This window comes from Galeopterus variegatus, unplaced genomic scaffold (assembly GCF_000696425.1).
Source record: "Galeopterus variegatus unplaced genomic scaffold, G_variegatus-3.0.2 Scaffold368, whole genome shotgun sequence".
NCBI classification, from domain to species: domain Eukaryota; kingdom Metazoa; phylum Chordata; class Mammalia; order Dermoptera; family Cynocephalidae; genus Galeopterus; species Galeopterus variegatus.
In genome coordinates, this window is record NW_007726479.1 from 343,713 (window position 1) to 366,054 (window position 22,342).

At 38.5% G+C, this 22,342-nt stretch overlaps 1 protein-coding gene across 1 annotated transcript; it reads left to right on the top strand.

Moving 5' to 3' along the window:
- The first annotated feature begins 10,452 nt into the window (after positions 1 to 10,452).
- Positions 10,453 to 14,743, top strand: RGS1 (regulator of G-protein signaling 1). Its single transcript, XM_008568039.1, has 5 exons — positions 10,453 to 10,606; positions 10,975 to 11,055; positions 11,470 to 11,531; positions 12,923 to 13,086; positions 13,844 to 14,743. The coding sequence occupies exons 1-5, from the start codon at positions 10,470 to 10,472 to the stop codon at positions 14,027 to 14,029; spliced, it is 630 nt and encodes a 209-aa protein (XP_008566261.1). The 5' UTR covers positions 10,453 to 10,469; the 3' UTR covers positions 14,030 to 14,743.
- The last annotated feature ends 7,599 nt before the right edge of the window (positions 14,744 to 22,342 follow it).

Here is a 22,342-nt window from a genome sequence, read left to right on the forward strand (position 1 = left end):
GGGGGGGGGGGGGGGGGGGAGCAGATGAAGATAAGTAGCCACAAGACAGACGGGAGGGGCCTGTTGCAATTTTAATTATGCTCGTTATGGGAGGCCTCATGGAGAAGACAACATTTGTTCAAAAACTTAAAGGACGGGGATATTCCAGGCAGAAAGAAGTGCAAAAGCCCTGAGGCTAGAATGGGACTGAAGGTCGAGAAGCAGCTGGGGCACCAGCGTGACAGGAGGTAAGTGAGGGAAGGAGAGAGCAGAACATGCTGAGACCAGAAAAGTTCTGCAGGAATCAAATCATGTCAGGCCCCACAGACCACGCTAAAAATTTGATTTTTACTTTGTGTGAAATGGCGAGGTCATCCAAACATTTGTTTAAAAATAAGAACAAGGATGCCTCAAAAAGTTCAAGAAAAAAATAGAATCAAAAGATAACATGAACTTTTGGAAGTATCCTCATGTTTTCCGTATGACCTACTAACTTAATAAAGAGACAATGACATTCGCATCTGCAACTAATTCGGAGAAGCCTTTCTTGTTTGAGTGTTGAATTTATGCCTAAATGTATTCAATGCTCAAAAATATACTTTTTTCATTTTGGGAAATACTCTAGTTTTTCTCCTACTGAACTCTATTTCCTACCATACAGAAACTAGTTTCAATTTCAGTTTCCCCTAATATGTCTCAACAAGTTTGTGCCTCATCTTTATCCATTAAAATCGTTTACATTAGGCAATCATGTAGAGGAAACGTGCTTGGCTTGTAGACTATGACTGAAACATTAAAGATTCTAAGGGAATGTGGCAGACAGTGTCCTCGGAAGCCCTAAGTTTGAACCATCCATTGGCATACTCTGTGTTTTCTTCTAAGTTTACAAAGGAAGACAGTTAACAAAGGCAAAGGTTTCACAGTGAAATCAGGTAGCCGTAGTCCATCGGCACACTCAGAAATCAGTGAAGATCGGGAAGCATTTTTTAGAAAGTCAGAGAGAAAGAGAAAGAAAGAAAAGAAAGAAAAAAGTTTAGTACAAAAATGCAAGGCTTTTAGCAGAAAAGGCAAATTAAAGAGCTAGGAAGAAGAGACCAAACAGTGTTGCTGAGAAAACAAAAAAATCCGGGTAATGTCCTTCCTACTACATAATGTTGGGCAGAGTTAAATCATTGATTAATGTCAATTACTGCTACTGAATTAGGCTTGGCTAACATGGACTTTAGTTCGATGCAATCATGGGTCCCATTTCAGCTTTCCGTGAGATCATAAACACCTTCGTCAGTGTCCTCACCATACAGCAGCCGTGTAATCAGACGGTTTTAGAGACATCCAGTTTCCCGAGCCTTCTTCCTCTAGATCAACGGATGTTTGGTTTGAAAGTTGGACGTCGTTTCTGTCAGGAAAGAAAAAGAAAAGCCTCAACATTTCAAACTTATTTCATGGTGAGTTCTGAAGTGATATTTTATGTAAAACGCAAATTTTCTCCTAAGAGAGAAGTGAAATGGTGACATTTTCTCTGGTATTACTCCTTTATCTCTGAAACAGTCCCAAATCAAGGGGAATTCTGTAAAAAAGGGGAAAAAGTTCTAATGTACTAATAATTTCAGATCTTTTCAGCAGCTTTCAATTTTTCATGAATAGCGAATAATGATGCATGTCAAGATTTGAAGGATGAGTTATAAAATGTGAACATCTGCAAGATGCTTGTGTTAAGGAATGTGATTTGCAGGATTAAACAGAGTCAGTCATATAATTCATGATGCAACTGCCATATTCAAAAGTGGCTTCAGTTTTCGTGGGAATCCATGGTTGTCACTGAGCGAACACCGACATCGGGAGAGGCACAGATCAGTTTCAGAGATCATGGTGGACATTTCCCAGCCTCACTGTAGCATGTCCAATCCCTATCCCATCTGTTCTCACTTCCCTGCTTTCCTGCACACTTCCAGCTCCCTGCTGTAATTTAGTGGGATCATCACTAATCACTTTACTTTGTCTGCATTGCCTGCTTACTCTTCCACGTGGGGAGGTGAACATACCTCAACTTTGCTTAAGCAAAGTGTAAGAAAAGAAACCGCGGGCTGGAAGAATGGAGCAAACTCCCACACAAACCAGGCTTCTTTTAATATTTCTATGCACTATTTTTGGGATGTTAAGATCTTACTGCCACAACTAAGAGCCTGGTCAAAACAGACCAACGAGGAGGAAAAAACCACAAGATCGTAAATAGGACACCAAATAAAGATAAAATAAAACTTAAAACCTTACAACAAAGAGAAGACAAAAACGTATCAGAGTAAAATTACCTGATTTTCATTAAAAAAGTAATGAAAGGTTTTAGCAGCTTATAAGTTTATATCTCCTGATCTTCCATTTCATCTGAGACAAAAAACAAGATTATGAGCTTGTTCTAACTTTGCGTTCCCACCAAATGTATTGTCCTGGTTTTCTGTTTCCATGACCCACTGAAAAACACATAGGAGGAGAAAACAGGCGTAAGAAGAGTCTGTTTGGACTTTAGGAGCCTGCTGTCTTTGGAAGTGTGAAATCTAAGCCGCACAAGTTGCTGGCAGCCATATTTCCCCAATTTGTCGCTGGCCCCGGTCTAGAGCAAATACATAATTTACAAAGATTCTAAGGGCCCCCTCCCATAAGTCAGGCTTAGCTGACCTCTGAGGGGTTAGTGTGCTGAACATTTCCTTTTGTTATTTAAAGTACCCCAGGATAATTTTAGTTATCGTCCTGTTTACCTAAGCTACTCAGAATGGGGTTGCCAACACTTGCTACCATGAAAACCTATCTAAATAAACAAACAAATCAATGTATCTCCACAACCAAAGCTTTCTGCCACTCCTAACTCAAACTGAAATAACTTAGCTTTTTCCAGCCCCGTATGGATTGACTCAGAACCTGGAACTAGGTACAGGAGTGCAGTTGGGAGTGAGTGATCAATATCCAGCTATGAGTATCTAAAAAGCAGATGGCAAGAAAGTTAGATTGGGACTGGCAGGAATAGTCTGTGTTATTTCCACATCATTAACACCTGAACATACATTTGTTCATGTGTTTAATCTATCAGTTTACAGAGATGCAGCTAGCCAAGAGAAAAGGAGAGCCATGACAAATATCGATACAAAAAGGAACAGTCTGGAAGATTGGCCCAGTGGATGCAGAGCTGTAATTCTAGGAGGAGGCCTAGCAGTTGGGTTGTCACATTTCAAATTTCTTTTAGGAAGGAGAAGTCTAGGCAAAGAGTTCTAACATCAAGTGAAAAATAGAGAGTTCCAGTCAAGATGGCAGAATAGACGGTCCCCAGCACCACTCTCTCCCACAAATCAACCAGTTTACAATATAAAAATGTAACATCAGCCAAGCTGGGGCCTCTAGAGCTCAGGGGAAGAGAAGGAGAGACCTACAGAGTTCATGAAGGTGGGAGAAACCACGATGAGAGAAAGAAAAAACTGCTCTGAGCATTTAGGGCTGCAGATGCTATAAGACTCAAGCTGCTGAGCACATGGAGCAGGAGCCGGCAGAAGCCGCAGCTGTGCCCTTCAGATGGAGTTATGTGGAGGCAGCAGGGGAGAAGAGGGCCTCGGTGGCCCCCAGCACAGCAAGACCACTAATAGGGTTCCTGTGGACCTGCGCAGGAGTGAGGAGCCAGAACAGCTGTAAAAGGGGAGCCATTCAGAGGCCAGTGAGTCATCTCAATGTACCAGCACAGGGCCCGTCCCATGGGAAGTGTTTGGAGCATGGGCGAGGGGGGAAACAGGCCCACCCAGAGAACACTGGGACACAGCAAGGACAGCTGATCTGCCCCCCAATCAGCACAGGACCACTCAGAGGAGACTGGTCAGGAAAGCCGAATTTCATGGGGTGCAGTTTGATGAAAAAAATCAGTCCCAGATCAGAGTTTCTACACAGCCCAGGTGCACCAGGTCTCTGGAGAGCCAGAAGTACCTATAAGGTCAACCATTATACCCTGAGCTGCACAAAAATACTTCCCTAGGGAAACAGCAGCAAAGCAGCAATTTCCTCAACCACACAGCTCAAGTATGGGTTCCCACAGGAAGTTCCCCCATTTTAGAAGTAAGCAAAGGACAAAAAATTAGTTCCAGCCCAGGCACACCACCAGCACCTTGGGGCCCGCCCAGGGACCCAAGGCATGGAAAAGTGGACCAGACCCCCCTTTCACATCCAAGAACACTGTGCTAGTGCCTCATGGCCCACCTGGGGACCCTAGGCTTGGAGCCAGGGACCAGACACTCCCCACAACCAGGCACACCACCAGCACTAAGGAGCATGCCAAAAATATCACCTTCATGTGGGTGGCCCACCACAGCCACCACAATAACCATGGATGATGCAAAAGTGGCTAGACGCCACAACCACCACGCAGATGGTCTGCTAGCCACTGGAGTACATTGACACAAAGAGAGTCGCCAGCAGAGATAAAAAAGAGAATGACTCTCTCCACAAAGTCTATTTCAGAGTGACAGAAGCAGCATCTGCTCTATGATAATATTGTGGGACCTGATCACACCTCTCAGCACTGGACAGATAATCTAGGTGATGGAGTTTGGATGTGTTGTCCCCTCCAAAACTCATGTGGAAATGTGATCCCCAATGCGGCAGTGTTGGAAACTGATTGAGTCATGGGGGCGGATCCCTCATGAATGGATTAATGCTCTCCCTGGGGGAGGGGGGATTAATGAGTGAGTTCTTGCTCTATTAGTTTCCATGAGAGCTGGTTGTTAAAGGACCCTGGCATCTCCTCTCTCTCTCTCTCTTGCTTCCTCTCACCTTGTGATCTGCTTGTACCCGCCAGCTGTCTGCCACTTTCCGCCTTGAGTAGAAGCAGCCTGAGGCCTATGCCAGATGCAGCTGTCCCAGAATCCTAAGCCAAATAAGCCTCTTTCCTTTATAAATTATCCAGTCTCAGGTGTTTCTGTTATAGCAACACAAAACGGACCAAGACACTAGGCAACAAATCAACAGAGTAACCATTGTTCTTTCAGAAGGAGAGAAGAAATCTAGGGTAATTAGAAGGCAGGGAGCAAGAGGCGGGTGGGGAGAGGTTGGACAAGGGGCATAAAGAATAAGTATGATTTGTAACAATATATACGCTAATAATATTGATTTGATCAACATATCTCAATGTTGAACCCCCAAAATAAGTACAATCAATTTTGTTTCAATAATTTAAAAAAAAAAATCATTACAGAATAACAAAAGGAACAAATTTCAAATTTAAAAAAAAAAAAGAAAAATAGAAAACATACTACCTATGACAAATTCTGTCTAAACCCTCATTTTTCTGAGGCTAGTTTTGTTCACTGTAGATCAAAAGGAGATATTTCTACACTACTACAAGTTGCTTAATGATTACCTTTGACTTTTATCCAAAGGAAACTGAAAAGAAGTTAACTGATTTGATCAAACTCACACAAAAGGCAAAGTTATACCTTGGAAGTGAATTCACAGTCTTTTGAAATGCAGCAAGATTAGCATGTCAGTAGAATTCAATAGGCTCAAAGACTTTATTTAAAAAGTAAAAGAAAAATAGGATAATAAGTCATGCTTAATGGAAAAGGGCAGAGCAGGCACAGGAAACAGTGGAATGCCACAGCCCACTTGCACTCACAGCAACCGTAGAATCATGCTAGTGGCCACTATCTGTTGACTTGAAGCTACTTTCTCAAGTAGGAAGAGTTTAACTAGAACTAAATGTCCAGTAGGTCTGACATCAATACTTAATTTAAAACACACACACACACACACACACACACACACACATAGACATAAAAGCAAAGCATTAGAAAGGGCATAAAGAAGTGCAGTTAACATACTCATGAGCAATAAGTGGCATGGCTTTAGAAAAAATGGAGAATATCAGGCAACCTTAATGTATTTTTCTAAGAAAATCACCTATTTAACAGGGAAAAACAAAGACAAGAAATCACAGTTGCTAACCACTTCAATATTTATTAAGAGCAAAGGCAAATTATTGAAATAGTGTTGTTAGAAAGTGGAAAAGTTAACAGTCATTCACTGAAGTCACTCTCCAATATTTAAGATGTATTTTCCTTTACAAGTCACCTCCACATGCTGACGTTTGAGCACCTTTGCTGTACCACTTATGTCATGTGTGACAGAACATTTCATCTCAACTCCAAATAATGTTCTTATAGCATAGTTCTCTATTTATTTGAAATTGGGAACAAGGAACTTGCTTCAGCACTTGCTAAATTTTATTTTCAAAGCACAGCAAAATAGAGTCAGACGTGATTACTTTCCCTTCTTAAGAGGATTATAAATGATGGGGAGATAATAAATGAAAATTAATCCAATGTGGAGTAAGTATATCAGAGATAATATCAAAGTCTCCTTTATTATTTTCAAGAATGACTTGGAAAATGGACCTATTAATGTGAACTTAATTGGAAAGATGAGATCCAGTGTGAATGAGGCTTAAATAATAACAAGCCCAGTTCACTAAAGGTCCCACATTCAATTTTCCTATAAACTCTCAAATTATAGAAAGGAGGTACTTAATGTTGACTGTAAGTAGATGAGAGCGGGGTGAGAAAAAGAAACTAGATTCTTATCTTGCTCAGTTACATTTACTGAGATCATTGAATTTCATCAAGTTGCAGATATCTGCACTTATCAAAACCTATCAGCAGATTTCTTCATTTAGAAAATGAAATCATAAGCAAATTTAAACTGTTTAATCTTTTCATTCATAAACAATACAAAGTAGGCATCAATATTCTTACCAACTCTCTACACACACATAGAGAAAAATCCTCCCAAACTCACCTTGTTGAAGCTTTTTCAAATAAACTATGAAATTTACCTGGAACACTATTGGTAGCCCGACCTATAAACTTTGAAGACCCTGGAGGCTGCAGAAGCCAAAAAAGACCCAGATAATCTTAATTCCCTAACCACTGAGTGGTTATGCTAATTCAACAAAATCTTTCAGGCCTCTTTCAAAGTCTGCAAAGCTTCGTGTTCACATGAAAGATCCATTCTTCTATGATTTTTAAATGTGTAAGATGTGTCTAGTTGCTGGAGACCACTTTCTCCATTGTGGCCTTTTGTACTTTCCAAGGGGTGCTGAAACAGACAAAGAACAGACACACGTTGACTTTGTAGTAAATGCAGCAGCACTTTGCTTCCTTTTGCATACTTCCAGAGTTGATTGCTCCTTCTGTGTTCCTTCCTCTGTACATCCTCTCAGATGGCACTTCTCCCAAGTATCTATCTACCCTGCTACACTGCGAACCACTTAGGACAGAAGTCCATTCATCTTTGTATTTGTAGTACCTTATGTCTGATACATTGCAGGAATGCTACTAAAGTTTATTGAATCAAAACATTTTGTTTCAATGGATCAAGATTTCTGTTCATGTCACCGACTCTTCCAGTGTAGATTTTTTTTTTATTTTCAAGATACAATCTCACACTCATCACTGTCCCTTGTCACACAATTCTTGATATCCATGACAAAATTTCAGCAATATTATGAAGACTCATTTTCAGTTTAATCAATATCAAGGTTGAAAATAGCATTCAGCAAAGTAATTCAAGTAGTTGGAGTGATTGGAACTCAAATGTAAAATCAGTTCAGCAAAGATTAAAATTTTCCTCACTTCCTCCATCAAAATTAATAGTGATAATCTAAAATGTTTTACTGAGGTAATCTCCTAGATATTTAAAAATGTAATACCAGGATTTTTAGGGCAGGGAAACTATTCTATATGATATTATAATGGTGGATACATGTCATTAAACATTTGTCAAAAATCCATGGAATGCAAAGCACCCAGAGTGAGCCCTAATGTAAACTATGGGCTTTGGATGATAGTGATGCGTCAACATCGTTTCATAGGTTTTAACGAATACCCCACACTGATGAGGCACAGCGATGGTGGTTGAGGTGGGGGCAGGGTGTGAGAAATGTGTGGAAACTCTGACTTCCCACCTAACTTCACCTTGCCTAAAACCGCTCTAAAAATAGTCAATTAAAAAAAAAAGATAAAACCAAGATTACATGAAGTTAGTCTTTTCTTAGGACTCTAACCTAGTTACTTAAGCACAGTTTCCCAGAGGAAAAATAAAAACAAGATTCTGAGAGCCATTGTTTCTTCTACTGGCTTTTTAAAAATCCTCTACAATTTCAACCATATTCATTGATTCAATAAAACTGCTGATTACTATTTTGTCTTTTCTTAATGAATTTCACACAGAGGGGCCAGACAGTGACACTCTGTTTGAGAAGGAAGTTTCAGTGAGCCCTGCCATGGAGCCACCAGCCCTTACTAATAGAACTTGGCCACATTTGCCTTGCTCAGGCATATACAGACTTTGCATAGGCTAGAAAGCAGCCTTAAAGAGCGCACCTACATTACCATGCTACTAAGATGGCTTAACAGTCAGTCCAGAGATACAGGAATCTCAGAGGGACCCCCTCTTTCAGTAGTTTCTCCATTTGAGCTTGGAGCTTGCAAATGCTTGAGCTTGAAAGTCAGTATTGGGGTAGCAAAATGCTGGGAGGTTTAAAGCAATTTCTTAATTCCTAAGAGGCAAATATTTATTTTGATCTCAGACCAGAGTTTCATAATGTGGTGTCAAAAGAACATTATTTCTGAAAACCATTTTCTCTATCTATAGTTCTTTAAAAAGTTAGGAATCTAACATTTCCCAAATTTATTTGGCCCTATCAACTTTGATGCTGTATTGTTCTTTTAATGCTTATTAACATCCAAAGGAACTATTGTCACAGAAATGTACTTTGGAAATTGTCAGTATATTTGTGCGATAATAATAGGCCATTAAAGATAACCTTTGAATCATTTTTCTCTGACATAACCTATTCACAATTATCTAGAGGAGTGAGAGGTTACTAGATAAACACACTAAGCAACGCTGAAGATTTTAACAGGAAAGTAAGTACGGACTGAACCACAGGAAACATACAAACAAATGCCTTTAGGTCATCACTCTTTGAGTCCCATCTGTTCTGTTTGGGCCACTTCCAAAGTGGCCAGCACATCTCACTAGTTCTCTTTCTTAGTGCATCGTGTTATCTTCTTAACATCAAATGATGCTTGTTACACACAATGTAATGTGTGTGCATGGCTTCGTAGTAAGTGAATTTTATAACACTGTGAAAGCTTTTCCTTCAAATATCCTTTATCCTGGTGATAGAACGAGGGCAGGAAAATTAATACTGTCTTCCCTCGTATCAGCTTTACCTGATACCATCAGAAGCCTAAGTAAAAGCTGTTGTCCTGTGTGGGGCAAAATCCAAAGGAAGTTTAAGTTAAATAAGACATTCTATAAATAAGCCACACTCTATATAAACTTTATAAGAACTTATATTGTACTAACTCTTCCACTGTGATAAGTGATTAGTCATCTAATTCCTTGGAGTTTTTTACTTTTTAAATTTTAATATAAATTAAAGCTAGATTATGTCTCTCCAGAGATACGGCCAAAATTTGGAATATCATACCTAAGAAGTACACATGATTGGTCTATCTTTTGTATACCCTTATTTTACCTTGAACAGTTTTTCCTCTGTTACTGGGTAATTCTTTAGAATCAGTATATTTACATGTTATGTCATTTTTGTGTGTTAACTATATTTAAATAAAAGTATAGCTTTATTTATAGGTTTGTTTTAATTTTACTTCATTCATTTCCTAAGAAGGAATATGCAAAAAAAAAACCAAACCCATTTTGATATATTAGTTATATTCTTAATAAATATTAAAATAATATTAAAAGCCATGTACCCCTTAAAATCATCTTATGTATCACCAGTAAAATGTCTAGCACAAACCTTGGAAAACACTAACATGGAAACTTCCTGCCATGGAAATAAGGGATGAGAGTCATAGTAGGAAAAAGTGAAGAGAATCTTTCATAACCTCCTTCCCACCAGAGATGCACAAAAGTAAAAAAACAAAAGGTATTTGTTTACATTACTTCCTAAAAATAACATCTTTTAAAATATTGTGATCAGATGAATTTTTATAGTCAAGGACTGTCCAAAACATTGAAAGAGACACAATTCTAATGCTGGAGTTTCTGTGTAATGCAATAACTACATCAAATGAAACATTTTATAAGAATATACAATTTTTAAGAAGAAACAAGCCTCTCCTACAGCCAAAGACTGATGCTGCCAGTGCTTTAGACATGTGGCATACGTGTGTGTGCCTCTGTATGTTTAATTTTCTTTCTTTCTTCCTAATCAAGTGACCTGTTCTTGTTTGGTTAACTTTCAACCACAAGACATCACTTATGCTTTTTTTTTTTCAAGATACACGTCACCACACACCAAGAAAGGGGGAACTTCCAGCGTCTGTGGTAACATCACTTGATAAACAGACTCCTTTGAACAGCAAGTGCCTGTCTGCCTTCACTATATAAAGCGGCAGAGATGTTGACTAGCTCACATCTGCTGGGAAAGGACCATGCGAACAGCAGCCATCTCCATGCCAAGGTTAGATAAAATGCCAGGAATGTTCTTCTCTGCTAACCCACAGGAATTGAAAGGAACTGGTCATTCACTTCTAGAGGACAAAACGCAAAAAAGGAGGCCAAGGACTTTGTAAGTTCTTTTAGTGTCTCTCTTTGTGAATTTTAACTTAGATTGTCTTTCATGGCAGAAGGATTGAAAATGAATGGAAGAGAATATAAGCATTTAGTTTAGCCAGAACAGAACAATTACTTGTTGGGAGTTATAAGTAACATTCAATTTTATTAAAAATTAAATTACGATACAGCATTAAATTAGGTGGAAATTTTTCCAAACCTTGACTCATAAAAATGGGCTCTATCTTTAAAAAGCAAAATGTTGAATCAACGATTTTTATTATTGCCTTATTTCTTGAAGAAGTTTATTCCATGCTCTCTTCTCTTTACAAATAAAATGAATTCTATTGAAGAATATGAAATTCACTTTGGTGTCTTTTGTAGTGGAGTGGACATGAAAGCATACCTGAGATCTATGATCCCACATCTGGAATCTGGAATGAAATCTTCCAAGTCCAAGGACACGTACGTTGAACTATCATTTTTATTTATAAGAGCAGCTTATGCATTAGCTCTATATCCTAGCAAGAGAATAATAGTACACATAACAGACTTCATTTCTTTTAAATAACATGCCAAATACGATTATACTACATTAGTACCAATATAAATTAAATACAAACATGTGCGTACATATATCTGCTATTTATTTTTGCACTGCCCCATTTTATTTATTTGGATTTTTTTCAAAGTTTATTGGCAGATTTTTGTCATAACTATGATATTGTAAGGGAAAATTTGGTTATAGATAAATTTTAATAAATTTATTAGAACTATAGTCTTAGATTGTGAAGTTATCAAATGCAGCAGCCATTCTTATTTCTTTTGTGCTTACACGAAAAGTATTTTTATAATTTATGTAAATTTTCCCCCTGGCAGACTTTCTGCTGATGAAGTAATGCAGTGGTCTCAATCTCTGGAAAAACTTCTTGCCAACCAAAGTAAGTATAAATTAACTACTGAATGTTTCTGGGTTCAGCTCAATTTTCTAATAGATTAAATGGCTTCATTAAAATATAGTATTCTGGATATGGTAGAATGCAAAAGGTATATTCTAGTTTTTTCTGTGGTCACTGATAACTTCAGCATAGTATGCCTCTTTGTAATAGAATGCTGACTGAACACTCAGTTCTGCCACTGTCTTTTAAACAATTAGGTGTTTCCATGAAATAGGAACAAAATTAAAAATTATGCTGGGACTCTGAAGGTTAAAGTTTTAAAAAGTAAACCATGTATATCAACATGTGAATTGCCATTGTGAAAGCTGCCTAAAGAATGTATTTTTGTGCAGTTGGATATAAAGAGTAGGATTTATTCATTCAATTAATTATTTTATCATTTAGCCATTTATACTCTCTCATTCATCCCACCTTAATCTGGCAGGCGTTTTAGAGGCATCAAGGATGCAAAATCAAAGACACAGTTCCTTACTGACTTGAAAGCGTTGAGACACACATAAATAATTGCATTATACATAACATGATATATGATACATGTTGCAACACAGACATGATAAAGGGTTTTTAGACACACAGCCTTGTGGGGATTTCCTGATAAGAGAAGGTAAAGAATGAAATCAGCTTGCCTTACCTTTGTCACGGGCATTGAAATTCTACTGGAGTTGGGACCTTCTTCAGAGGTGTAGACAAACAGCTTGGCCTCTACCTAGAGGCTGAGTTTATCCTCTTCTCTCCACAAAAACCCTAAGGAGCCTTGCTTGGGAATCAGGTAGTTCAACTCAGTTCATGTATCTTCTTATCTGACTTAGGTTCCAATTCAGCCAAACAAAGAAATGGCATAGAAATGGCCCATATAAACGTCTCAGTAACACTAGCAAATATAATCAGTACATCAGGCACATAGGTAATGTATAGGCCTAACATTTTCTGACTTATGTGAATTGGATAGGGAAATTATATTTGTTAATTATTAACATGATACTAATGCCCTTTATCAATGCTTGCTTCCCTAAAATAATCTACACTCTAGCTAAGGGTTGTTATGTATACAAAAAGAGATTGTTTAATAATCAGCAGAGCAGAATTTCAATTCAAATAGCAGATAGGAGAAAAGCACAGTTCTGCAGCCACCACTAAGCAGCTCTGTGACTGTGGACACGTTTGTCTGGCTCCAGGTTTCTCTTCTATAAATAAAATATCTAAGGCCTTCCCATCTCTACAAACAAGGACACAGTTATTTTAACAGGAATCAGCTCTTTCCTTTGCACAGAGAATGCAGTAGTATTTTTTTTTTACAAATTTCTTCCTCAAGTTCATATATTGGCTTGAATAATTTAATCGTCTCCATCCCCACCCCCACCCCTTCTTTTTAGCGGGTCAAGATGTCTTTGGAAATTTCTTAAAGTCTGAGTTCAGTGAGGAGAATATTGAATTCTGGCTGGCTTGTGAAGACTACAAGAAAACAGAGGCTGAGTTTTTGCACTGCAAAGCAGAGAAGATATATAAAGCATATGTGCATTCAGATGCTGCTAAACAAGTGAGTACTAACTTTATCATCATCAGGTTATGTGTAAACGAACTTAGATACAGAAATAACATGTAACATGTATAACAAGATGAAATCCTTTTTTGGGTTTCATGATTGCACTTCTATATATTTAGGTATATTCATATAGTTCAGTGCAAAAAGAATCTAGTTTTCTACATTTGTGAAGATTTCAGTGCAACAGAGTAAAAAGATTGATTTTGCAAAACTAGCTACTATGATGGGGGTCGGGAAGTAGTACGGGTGTTACTGGCCAGAACTGCATGTCAGGGGGTCCTTAATGAGCTTCCTCTTCTTGGATAAGGATAACTTGCAGATTAGTGTAATATATACAATTGCAGCAGCAAAAATACTTCCAACTAGCAATAGTACAAGCTTCCAGATAAATATTCCTGGTCCAAGCATAAAATAGTTGCACAAAAAGTCTTCTCCTATAAATCCTAAATGTCCACATCACTCTTTTTGATATATGTACCACCTCGTAGGGATACTTAATTTTTCATGTCTGCCTCTTTTGCATCTCCTAAGTATACCATGAGCAAACTTGGAACAAAGAATTTGTTGTGATATTTCTTTCATCTCCTCCATACCTAGTATAAGACTGATTTGGAAAAAGCATTCAAGATAGATTTGAACGGATTTAAAAGAGGACTCAAAGCCACTTTCTTGAGGTGCTCCAGAAAACACAGTAACATCATGCAATTTGCAATAAATGAGGCGTGTATACTAACTGAGAATTTCTTTTTAGATCAATATTGACTTTCGCACTCGGGAATCTACAGCCAAGAAGATCAGAGCACCAACCCCCACGTGTTTTGATGAAGCCCAAAAAGTCATATATACTCTTATGGAAAAGGACTCTTATCCGAGGTTCCTCAAGTCAGATATTTACTTAAATCTTCTAAACGAACTTCAGGCTAATGGCCTAAAGTGACTGGTTCCTGGCTGAAGAGAAGTAATAGATGTGGTATGAAGAACAGAAGGAAGGTGCCAGCATGGCTCTCCGGGGGACAACTTGGCCTTTTTGGGTGACGCGACAGGCCCAGGGAAAGAAGAAATGACCCAGAATGGACTACTGTGGAAGTCATCCAGGCTCAGGGTCGAAGAAGCAAAAGCAAAGTAAAACTTGAGAGACTGTAGAAGGAAGGAGCTACCATGATACTGTCACCAATACAGTGGACCTCTGCGTTAGAAAGCCCTTAGAACCGAGAAGGCCAGGCACTTCTAGTTAAACACAAGCTGAACAGACGTTATGAGACTGATGACAGCATGCTATAAGCTTCAAGGTCAACTGGCCTTTAGGCTGCATATTATTTGGGATATGTAGATTGTATTGAGCTGCTGAAATTTCATTAACTTAGAAGACTATCTGGAAAGGATGTGTTTCAAAGTTGCCATTGTTGTTACAGACACAAAGATTTTGGTGGTGTTTGTTTGTTTTAGGCTTGAAGAGAACAACGTATTTAATTTAAGGTGTTGCACTTAAAACCAGGAAGTCAGAATACGTTTGTAAATTAAATTATCAGTGCCAATAATAAATGTTTTATATTAAAAATATATAGAAGTAATTTCTGTTTACACTTCCTTGCTACTTTAAAAACTGGCATTTATTACTCAAATTTTTTAAAAAAATAAAAAATTCAAGCAAGAATCTTCATCCTATCATCTCCTCAACAACCAAAACTATTACCCAATTAATACTACATGTATTAAATTGATCAGGATTCATCAGTTTTCTTTCTGCTACCACAATGCATAAAAATTAAATGTAATATAATCTCGTGTAGTCAAGCTTCAAATCGGTGAGAAATTGATGAAATCTTTTTTAAAAGGATGAAAAAGTTATTTTAAGAAGTAATCTAATTAACAACTGATATTTTATTGTGTTTTAAGGTTACAAAACTCAGATGTATTTTCTTATTTAATGTTCGATGCAATCTTATGAAAGTTGAGACTCAGAAAGATTAAGTCACTATTTCCAAAATTTAGCTAACTCTCAAAAATACCTACATTGTTAAAACATACCCACACCCCTATTTTGGGGCCCCCATACCAGAATAACTGAGTTAGAATCTCCAAGGGATAGAGTATGAAAATCTATATTAAAAGGAAATGCCAGGTGATTCTGGCAATAATCTGATAATCCAGGTTTGGGAACCCAGGAATTAAGGGGCAGTCACATTCGCAGGGATTACCCACAACTCTTCTGACTACACAACCTACACTCTTTCCACTACGCAACACTGCCACCCACTGACCAGAGGACGTTTCCTAAATCACTAAAGTCTTAAGTGTCACTTAAATAGAAAAATACGACTCCTCTATAGAGATTACCTATAGACAGCAGAAAAATAATTAAGATGTTGTATATTCCTGTATATCCTGTAAAGCAATGTCTCCTCATGCACCTGTGCTCCGTATCTTATTCAATAACCTGTCATCCACACGCCGTAAACTATGGCTATTCTCACTACGAGCTGGCTGAGTCATCAGACACACAGCAATGGTAAGGAGCAATATTTAGATCAGGTGGAAAAGGGATTATTCTTGAATTTCGATTGGACAGAGTTCAGATTGGCTCTACCTTATGCTGTATTCCATGATTTAGCAGGTCATATTATAAGAGAAGCTTAGGAAAGGAGTACAGTTTAATCAACTACATCATCACCATCGTCACCACCATCACCTTCAGGAATCTCTCACCCCTTCCTCATTCCATCACCAAATTCTGTCAATCCTTCTTCCACACTCAGTGTCTGTAGTTGGCATATCACCTGCTCATTTTTATTACCCTGCACTAGTATATGCTGTCATTGTTTGCCAGTTCATGTGACTTTCCCTCCCTCTTTCCAGTCTCCTTTCTTTATTCCATCCTCTGAACAGCCATAAACATCTTCTGAAACACAGATTTGGCCATATCACTTCTCATGACACATAAAACAAAATTCAAATGGCTCCTTCTGGAATTCAAAACCCTCCCAGTACGACCTTCACAGTACAAGTCACATCACTCCCCTTTGGGTATCTTTCCTGTTGCATCACACTGGATTATTCACCTTTTCTGGAACAAGCCCTGGTCTTCACCACCTCCTGGCCTTTGGTTAATCTCTATTCTCCATCTAAAATGCCTTCTCCTACCTTTTTTTCAGTTTTCAAAGTCCAAGCAGTTCTCCAAGACCCAGATAGAAAACCTTTCGCATAAAGATTTTTTATCACCTTACACCATTATACAGTTATTTCCAATGCCTGGTGGAGGTGAGCTGCAGTCGATATAAACACAAGGCGCTCTGATCCTATTTTTAGGAGCGCTGTCACATTAAATAGAGTCCAGGCCCTTAAGACTGGGAGAAGTGAGCAGTGCTGCCCAGCACACAAACTGGTCATAAAACGAATGCTGCTGGTCTTTGTCTTGATAAAATGCCATGTTAAAGAGCTATCCAATTTTGGACAGGCAGTCAAAACAAACATCTAAGACACCTCTTCATTTTGCAAGAAAAAAAAATAAAAGGGGTATCCCAGCTGCCTAGATTCAAGATAATGCAAAACACTTAAAAAGATAATCTTCTTTTCACTGGCATTTTTTGTTATAAATTGACTGTTTTGTAAGACTACTCACAGAAATTTGATTAGTACTAGTGACAGCCACTATTTAAAGAAATCTGATCAAATGCTCAGTGTGAGATTTTGAGCTCACAGGCTATGTCCTATTGTGATACTAAAGCAGTGGCAGTGAACAATATACTATGTTATAACAATGGTTAAAAACTCATTCATTAAATTTTTATTTTAAATTTACTTTTCTCAGATTTATTTTACATTACTTCCAATATGCCTATCTCAGAAAGCTATGAATCTATGAAGGTAAAAATGAGGGTAATGATATACTCCATAATGTCTAACAAAAAGTATACACTTATTTAACCTGCATGGGATAAATTAAAGTTCTAGTTTCTTTGTTTCTGTGTGCAAACAAGGGCTATATTTTACCAGTAGGAATCTTTGATGATTTACTATTGAAAATAAGAAATTCTGAAATATGTGAGAGAAAAAAATAGAGTAAAACATGATTTTTAATGCCATAGATATAAATTGCTTTTACAATACAAAGAGCTGTGAAATTTCTTCAAGACCAGGATGAAACTATATGTATAAAACAAAAATTACCAATAACCACTGCAGAAATAATTTCATATTTTTGTTGAGTATTTTAAAAGCTAAAAGTGTATCATACCAATGATATCTTACTTGTATCTTACTTCATGTCGAGTCTAAATGAAACCATTCTGCAAGTAAGATACTGACAGTATATAGAAGCTTCTAAGGATGTTTCTATTTAACATTTGGATATTTACTTCTTAGCGGCTCCTTTACCTTGAGTTTGCAAACAGGACAAAAATAAAAAGAGAGAAAGAGAGGGGGAGAAGGTGAAGGAGGGGTTGAGGGAGAGAGAGAGAGAGAGACGGAGGGAGGGAGGCAAAGAAAATAGAAAAAAGAAGAAACAATGCCTGGACATGTTAAATGTTTATATTATTTTATATCTCTTTTGGTAACTTGAATGTCTGAACTACTGCACTTTTAATATTTTACCTTCTCAATTAAAATTTACTTTAAAACTCCCATAATTTATGGTAGATTAGGCTAGGAATTTGAATCTAAATCCAAGAAAAACCAAATTGATAAACTCATGGGGACCATGCCTTGATTTAGAATATTGCCATTTAGGCAAGAGCTCTGTGGCAGGCTTTATGACTGAAAGCGGAGTCAAACTTGCAGGAGTAGGGGCCGGCCCAGTGGCGCACTGCTACAGTGCGCCGCTTGGGAAGCGCGGCGGCGCTCCCGTCGAGGGTTCGGATCCCACATACAGACCGGCCGCTCACTGGCTGAGCGAGGTGCGGGAGCAACACCGAGGGTTGCGATCCCGTTGCCGGTCCCGGTCCGGTACGGGCGCGACTCTGAGGGTTGCGATCTGTAGCCGGACACGAAAAAAGACAAAAAGGAAAAAAAAAAAAAAAAAACTTGCAGGAGTAGGAAGCTGATTTGTTTAAATAAAAAGAAATGATGCACTGTAAGCAAAATTGTTAATTTAGAAGACTGCTAACTCTGCCCATCACATTTTAGGATTTAATGCTCACATCCTGCTCTCTCTCCTTCAAACTCAGGAGCACTGTCAGATGTCTAAGATCTCCCCAACGGAGTCTGACAACTTCACATATTTTGAAGACATTCCAAACGGACTCTCCTTACATCACCCAAAAGAAAAGCCAACCTCCCCACTTCTCAAATGTCATTATTGGTGACTTTAAGACTTCTAAAAAGTTCCTTAGCTCTAAGATTCCTTGGCAAAAAAAAAAAAAAAAGTTATTTTAATAACAGTACATTAAAATAGACATTGAATTTTTTCACCCAATAAAAGTATATGCTTTCATTCTATATTAAATATGCATTTTTACTTGTTATGGTATTAGCTGAAAATTTTGTCCCTTGGTTTTTTTCCATAGGGAAGGGATAATTAAGGTGGATTTTGAAGACTATAAGGGGCTTTCAAAAAGTTCATGGAAAGATTTATATTTTAATTTTATTTTTCCATGAACTTTTTGTAGTACCCTCATAAATACAACCCAACTAGGGGAGATAGGAGGTGAGAACATTTCAGCTGGAGGGAGTAGTCTGTGAAAAAGTCAGGAAATCAGGGAAAAAAATGCTCTGTGTTCAGCAATAGTGATTTATTTAGCTTGAGTGAAATATACGGAAGAAGAGAAAGTATAACAGGGAAAGCCTAAGAGGCAGTTTAGGGTAGATTGTGAGAGAAGGTATAATCTGTTCCAGAGTGTGAATTTTATCTTTCATGGATGACCACTGATGCTTTAAGCAAAAGAGCAAAAGACATAACTAGTATTGAGTGTCTACAATTGGCCAGGCACTATACTAGATACAGTGTGTTACTTGTTTAATCGACACTAAAACTCTGTGAGATAAGCACTCTTAGCCCATTTTATTAATCAACAAATGCAGAAACAAAAAAGTGAAAAAAATTATCTAACAACACAAAACTAGTGAATTGCAGACCCGAGATTTGTATTTTTCCAAAGACGCCCCGTTCCCTTATGCTTCTACCTGAAAGGGACAAGATGTCACTGTGTTTTAAAAAGAGAATTCTATATTTAGTGTGGAAGGCGCTTTTGAAAGAAGACATAATTGAGGAAGGAAAGCCGAAATGAGGCTAGTTTTATAGCCCAGCAGGGGAGAATCAGGACCTGAACTCAGGCAGTAATTAAGTCAATGGGAAGGAGATGACTTGGTGAGTAACTTAATTAAGAGTGAGGAATTAGGCTACATCTGCGGTGTCTAGCATGGGCCCCCCAAATCATGGCAAAGTTTTTTCCTGTAACATATTGCCTTTGAGGTCCTTCAGTTAACAGATGTGCATCAATCAACCTGGAAATACAAGATGGGAACGTCAGAGGAAAATTAAGCATACTGCTTTTAAGAGATTCCACATGCAAAATAAATTATATAGCACTTTCAATAGATAGCAGTTTATTCCCAGTTAGCCTGGATATGAAGCATTCCACATGTTTTCTCTCAAAGCTCACTTTTATCCTGGACAAAAGCAGAGGCTTGCTAGCCATCATCCAGGCTGACTCAACATCCAGGAGACTCAACAGATTTGCAGCAAGTAATTGCTGTAAGGTCAAAAGCACCTTCAAAGACAAGAAACAAAACCGAAGTCTAGGATTCAGGCCAAGAGACAGGCAAAGCAGCTGTCAAACACAAACAGAAGCCATCATGAGGATCAGTAACCCTAGACTGCATGGATGATTGTCATAAAATCAATGGAGGGTCAGGAATTCTGCCTCCTTACATGGAGGTCCTGGCCGTTAACCGGATGGTGGGTCTATGAGACTGGTAGAATGTGCTAGTGTTCACTCCTTACCAACAGAGACAGAAAAGAAGACTGATGACCTGAGGTAGACAGTCACTCTTGCCATATTTATTAGTTCAATCGTCCTTACCCTAATTCCTCAAAATAGGGGAAGTTATTTTTATCCTTTATTTATGAGGAAAAAAAAAAACAGGGATATTGTCCATTTCAGATATTCTCCTATCCCCACAAACTATGCATTGCTATTCTAGTCAAACCTAGAAAGTGAAACATTGAGTAGGCTTGTTTAAATCAGTGAATTGACACATTCTGCACCGCTTTCATCTTTTATATTCTTCCTTGAAACCCTCAGCTTGAATTAGCCATAAAAAGATTGTACTCCTGGCCTAGTGTTTTTCTTAAATCAGCCAGTTAATTCAGGGTTACAAACAACCCACTGGGAACATGTTCCCATTTTTAAAATTCAATAAGATACTTCCTAGTACATTTATTTGACATAATTTTGACCACGGTAATTACGGTTCATACCATTTATGGGTAAGAAGTGCCAAAGTTATGGGGAGGAAGAACAAAATATTCCTTGCTCAGAAATTTCTGAATTCATGCTTCAGAATGCCAGGCTCAACTACCTTCTCCTAGAAAAGAGCTTATATTATTTTCTAGATTTTAGTCTAGAAAAGAGTCTAATCATTGATTGATGAATAGATATTCACCAGTAATGACACCTGCTATGCTCCATAAGCCATGTAGGTGTTAGGGACACTGGAAAGAATAAGACATAGCTTCAATTACTGAGTGGTTCACCGTGCTCTTGGAAAGAAAGGAGCAAATAAATTGTGGTAAAATAGACTAAGCATTACAAGAGAGGTGAAGAGGAGAGACAAGCTCAATTGCCTGATAGATGATCTGCCTGGAGGCTTTCTCCAGCTCCCTGCCAAAGGGGACTGGTGGCCTTTCCTCCTCCCTAATGGAAGAGATGGTGCAATTCCAAATTCATATGAGCACTGCATGCAACCTCCCCAGACATCAAGTCACATCGATCTTGTCTCTAGCAAATCCTCTCTCTCTATCGTCACAAACTCACTTGGGTGCTATCTGCTCCCTTCCAAAGATCTTGTTTTTTTGTTTGTTTGTTTTTCCTTTTTGTCTTTTTTCCGTGTCCGGCAACGGATCTCAACCCTCAGTGTTGCCCCCGTACCGGACCGGGACCGGCAACGGGATCGCAACCCTCGGTATTGCGCCCGCACCTCGCTCAGCCAGTGAGCGGGAACCGGTCTGTATGTGGGATCCGAACCCTCGGCGGGAGCGCCGCCACGCTCCCAAGCGGCGCACTGTAGCAGTGCGCCACCGGGCCGGCCCCAAAGATCTTGTTTTTAAAAAACAGAGCATTGAGGACAACCTACACCTGCGTCTCCATGGGACACTGCAGGCTGAGGAACCATGGACATCCTCCTGCTACTCTTCTACACCTATAAATTCTTGGGGCTTATCCCATCCTCCACCAATGTGCTGTGAGAGCTCAGAGGAGAGAGTAGGGTCATGGCTTCAAAGAAGTAAGAGTTGCACAACAAAGTGTGGATTACGTTCAAAGTAACCCAAATTACATTTTGAGCTTCTATACCATTCAGTGAATTGCAAAACGTCTGCAACTCACATAGTAACAGAAATTCTGGTACTACTGGACTCCAAAAGGGCTGGAATAAGTCTGTCCTGTTACCTACTATTATTACTTAGCTCACATCAGTATCTTTTCACTTTAGCTATTGTTATTGTCCAAAAGTATTCTTTCTTTTCCTCTGTTGTTTTAGGAAATTATGATAGAGACTACCAAGCTGCTCACCAATCTTAGGCCCTCTCCCTGGCCACCAGGAAGACCTCATTTCCCAGTCTTCCTTAAAATAAGTGACAAATATAGAACCTCCGATGGATGTTTCGATATAGTCGATATTTGACAGGGTATTTACTTTCCAGTAGCTCTTTCGCCTTACATGTGTTACTTTAAATTGAATTTCAATCTGATATTTTACCTTGAATTACTGAGGCCATAAAACTGAGTTCTGCTTGGTGGAATGTGAGCAGAAGGGATAGTTACCAATAGAGATAGTTGCCAGGCCTGGCAGTGTGACAGACTGATTGTCCTCTCTTCTTCATGATCCTCCTTCTAGAAGGAGCACTGTTAGAAGCAAAGGAACCTGACACTGCAAAGTCCCATGAAGGAATTTCCATACCCAGACTAGTCATGCAACCCACGCTGGCATTTTCATGAGTGATAAATAAAAGCTACTGAGATTTGGGAATTATTTGCTAAAATAACTAGAAAGCTTTATCCTGATGAATGCAAAGACGCTGATATAAAATTAAAGT